Below are 4,025 nucleotides of genomic sequence, written 5' to 3'. Positions count from 1 at the left end.
GAGGGGGGTTGGGGCACCCCTTGTGCCACCCTCTCGTGGCTGTGTTCGCCGGGACACGCGTGGGTGTGAGTCACGGTGGGGGGGAAGATCTCAGCGTGGCCCGGGCACAAGCAGGAGCGGCGGGCACGGGGAAAGTCCTCCCGGTCACCGGAGTTTGCTCTGGCCCGGGTGGAGCTGCCTGTTCAGGGACCGGGACAGGCCGGGGTTGTGCAAGGGCTGCTGGGGAAGGGAGCGGCTCCGTGTTCTGTGAGGTCCAAGATCCCCCCAGAAGTGATGAGCAGCCCCTTGGGGAAGGGGCTGAAGTGTCCCTGTCACTGTCCCTGTGTAATCCGTGGCTGGAGGGCACTGGAAATAACCCAAATTCTGGGCTCATGGGAGGTGCTGGTGCACAAATGGCACCGATCAGTGCCGGGGGGCCAGGATGGGACCCCCAGGGCTGAGCACCCGCTGTGTCCCTGGGACCCCCAGGGCTGAGCACACTGGTAGCCCCAGTCTGGTCCTACCACAGCTCCTGGGTGTCTCCAGCTGGAGCTTGGGGTGATGCTGGGTCAGCCCTGCATGAGCCAGGGCACAAATGGGGTTTGGGGGGGCTGAGCCTGTGCCCACCGTGTCATTGCTCAGTCCCTCCGTGGGTTTGGGCAGGATGGGACCCTCGGAGCTGAGCACTGAGACGTTCCTGGGATATGGGGGTGTCTCTGTCCCTGCAGAGGGGGGTTAAGTGTCCCTGTCCTCACAGGAGACTGGGAATAGTGGGGACCAGCAATAACCCTGGGGAACCCCAATTCCTGGCTCTGTGGGGTGCGTAGGGTGAAGGCACCAACTGGTGCAGGGTCTCAGCTGCTGGGGAGGAGGAGCAGGATGGCAGCAGCAAAGCTGAGCACAACGGGAGCAAGTGGGCAGGATGTGGCCCCATCCAGCCTTGAGGAGAGACCCTTCCCAGCCCAGGGGGTGCCGGGGCGGGACAGAGAGGGGACCGAGGAGGTGACCCAGCGGCGTGTGCCCCCACAGCGCGAGTGCATCTCCATCCACGTGGGCCAAGCGGGCGTGCAGATCGGCAATGCGTGCTGGGAGCTGTACTGCCTGGAGCACGGCATCCAGCCCGACGGGCAGATGCCCAGCGACAAGACCATCGGCGGGGGGGACGACTCCTTCAACACCTTCTTCAGCGAGACGGGCGCCGGCAAGCACGTGCCCCGGGCCGTGTTCGTGGACCTGGAGCCCACGGTGATCGGTGAGCGCGCGCGGGGGGCGGGCGGCGGGCGGGGCGGGCGCTGGCGGCGGGCGGCGGCTGCTAACGGGGCCCGGGGCTGTCCCCGCAGACGAGGTGCGCACGGGCACGTACCGGCAGCTCTTCCACCCCGAGCAGCTGATCACGGGCAAGGAGGATGCGGCCAACAACTACGCCCGCGGGCACTACACCATCGGCAAGGAGATCATCGACCTGGTGCTCGACCGCATCCGCAAGCTGGTAGGGGCACCGGGGGGTGCAGGTGGGGTGGGTTCGTCCCTGCGTGGGATGTGGGGACAAAGGGAAGCTCCAGGTGTGCCTGGGCAGGTCTTTCTCAGCCCATCAGCGCTGTGGGGCAGAGAGTTGTGCCAGGAGGGATCAGCCCTGGCTTGTGCCAGGAGGGGTCTCCTGCCTTCCTGGTGGGGGCTGCATGACCCCTGTTGTGCCTCCAGGATCTGGATGGATTTGAGCCTGCAGCACATCCTGGCTCCCTCTGGGGTCTGGATGCTCTAAGTGATCAGGATCAGCCCCTTGCATTGCCCTTGACCTGAATCCCTTTACTCAGGGCTCTGCAACCCCACCAGCACAGGATGTGCGCTCTGAGCTTGTTCCATTCCTGTGGTGGATGTGGGGACAGGGGGAAGCTCCAGGTGTCTCTGGGCTGGTCCTTCTCAGCACTTTGGGACAGAGAGTAGGGCTGTCCCAAGAGGGACCTGCTCGCCCTATCCGAGCCCAGTGCTAAGCCTTGCCAAGGAGAGGAGGATGGGAAAGCCCCTTGGCCAGGGCAGCGGGGAAGGAGAGATGGTTTGGGTGCTGGTGCAGCACTGGTTTGACTGGTGTGGCTGCCCAAGCTCTTTGAACCTCTGGTTCCCACGCTGGGGCTGGCGCCGGGGCGGCCGGACCTGCTGCGCCAGCGGCTCCGCTCGGGGAGCTCCTGGCACATCCAAGGCTGAGCTGGCTGCCCCGTGGGCTCGTGTGGGATCAGAACCTGTTCCTGCTGCACCTTCTTGGAAAAAGAGGGGGTGAAGCTGTGGTTGACTTCCAGAGCCTGCTGGGGTGTCTCCCAAGAGCTGGGATATCCACCATGAGTCAGTGTCCAACGTGTAAGGTCAGGGACACCTTGTCCACCACGCTGGTGGTTCTTGCCGTGGTGCTGGAACACCCTAATAATGTCCTCATGGGGCCAAAGACAGGAGCAACTTCTGCTGCCTGGAACAAACGTGCCCCTCCTTGTCTCTACTGAGTGTCCCCAAATCCCTGCAGGACGGGGTCCCTTTCCCTCAACCTGCTGGGAAGGTCCTGAGATCATGGGGGGAAAATTTTCCTTCCAGGGCAAGTCAGCAACAGCTGAAGTTGAGAATTCCTGACAGTTTGGTCTTGTTTTCCTCTTCCCACCTGGCAGGCTGACCAGTGCACAGGGCTGCAGGGCTTCCTGGTGTTCCACAGCTTTGGCGGTGGCACCGGCTCTGGCTTCACCTCCCTGCTCATGGAGCGCCTCTCTGTCGACTACGGCAAGAAGTCCAAGCTGGAGTTCTCCATCTACCCAGCCCCGCAGGTGTCCACAGCCGTGGTGGAGCCCTACAACTCCATCCTGACCACCCACACCACCCTGGAGCACTCCGACTGCGCCTTCATGGTGGACAACGAGGCCATCTACGACATCTGCCGCCGCAACCTGGACATCGAGCGCCCAACCTACACCAACCTGAACCGCCTCATCAGCCAGATTGTGTCCTCCATCACGGCCTCTCTGCGCTTTGATGGAGCCCTGAACGTCGACCTGACAGAATTCCAGACCAACCTGGTGCCCTACCCCCGCATCCACTTCCCTCTGGCCACCTATGCCCCAGTTATCTCTGCTGAGAAGGCTTATCACGAGCAGCTGACGGTGGCTGAGATCACCAATGCCTGCTTTGAGCCAGCCAACCAGATGGTCAAGTGTGACCCTCGGCACGGCAAGTACATGGCGTGCTGCCTGCTGTACCGCGGGGACGTGGTGCCCAAGGATGTCAACGCCGCCATCGCCACCATCAAGACCAAGCGCACCATCCAGTTTGTGGACTGGTGCCCCACTGGTTTCAAGGTTGGCATCAACTACCAGCCACCCACGGTGGTGCCCGGGGGCGACCTGGCCAAGGTGCAGAGGGCTGTGTGCATGCTGAGCAACACCACGGCCATCGCCGAGGCCTGGGCCCGCCTGGACCACAAGTTTGACCTGATGTACGCCAAGAGGGCCTTTGTGCACTGGTACGTGGGGGAGGGCATGGAGGAGGGCGAGTTCTCGGAGGCTCGTGAGGATATGGCAGCCCTGGAGAAGGATTATGAGGAGGTGGGAGCTGACAGCATGGAGGGCGACGAGGAAGGAGAGGAATAGAAGCGCCTTGTCTGAACACTGTGGTGCTGTTCATTAAAATGCCTCTCTCCAGTGCTGCCTCTTCATTGTGCTGGGACAATCCGCCTTGTGGTGACCTGGGGGGACATCCCAGGGGAGGGGGGGCCTCAGCTGGGCCGGCTGCCAGGCCCTGCTGCCAGCTGGCACAGGGGAGACGCTGGGAGAGGCTGGGGGGTTCTGTGGGGTTGGGGTCCCTGGCTGGCTCCTGTGCTATGAGCTGGCAGTGGTGGGGGGCTCCTGTTCTCCTCAGCATTCTGCTAGCCCTGGGGGGGTCTCCAGGTGAGGTTGGGGGGACCCCTGAGAGCCCCCAGTGTCGTGCCCAGAGCCTGGTGCAGACGGGCTGGACGTGGTGTCATGCTGCTGCTGGCACAGAGCCACTCCCGGGGCGGCTCACTGCAGAGCTGG

The 4,025-nt window shown here is 63.4% G+C and overlaps 1 protein-coding gene across 1 annotated transcript; it reads left to right on the top strand.

Moving 5' to 3' along the window:
• Window positions 1-977: 977 nt before the first annotated feature.
• Window positions 978-3,653, top strand: LOC136567976 (tubulin alpha-1C chain). The gene is made up of 3 exons (XM_066567807.1): window positions 978-1,231; window positions 1,320-1,468; window positions 2,631-3,653. Exons 1-3 carry the CDS (start codon window positions 1,111-1,113, stop codon window positions 3,600-3,602), a joined length of 1,242 nt encoding a protein of 413 aa, XP_066423904.1. The 5' UTR covers window positions 978-1,110; the 3' UTR covers window positions 3,603-3,653.
• The last annotated feature ends 372 nt before the right edge of the window (window positions 3,654-4,025 follow it).

The sequence above is a fragment of the Molothrus aeneus genome, chromosome 30 (genome assembly GCF_037042795.1).
Source record: "Molothrus aeneus isolate 106 chromosome 30, BPBGC_Maene_1.0, whole genome shotgun sequence".
Classification (NCBI taxonomy): Eukaryota; Metazoa; Chordata; class Aves; order Passeriformes; family Icteridae; genus Molothrus; species Molothrus aeneus.
The sequence above is the reverse complement of the archived record's forward strand: the minus strand, read 5'-3'. Positions and strand labels throughout refer to the sequence as shown.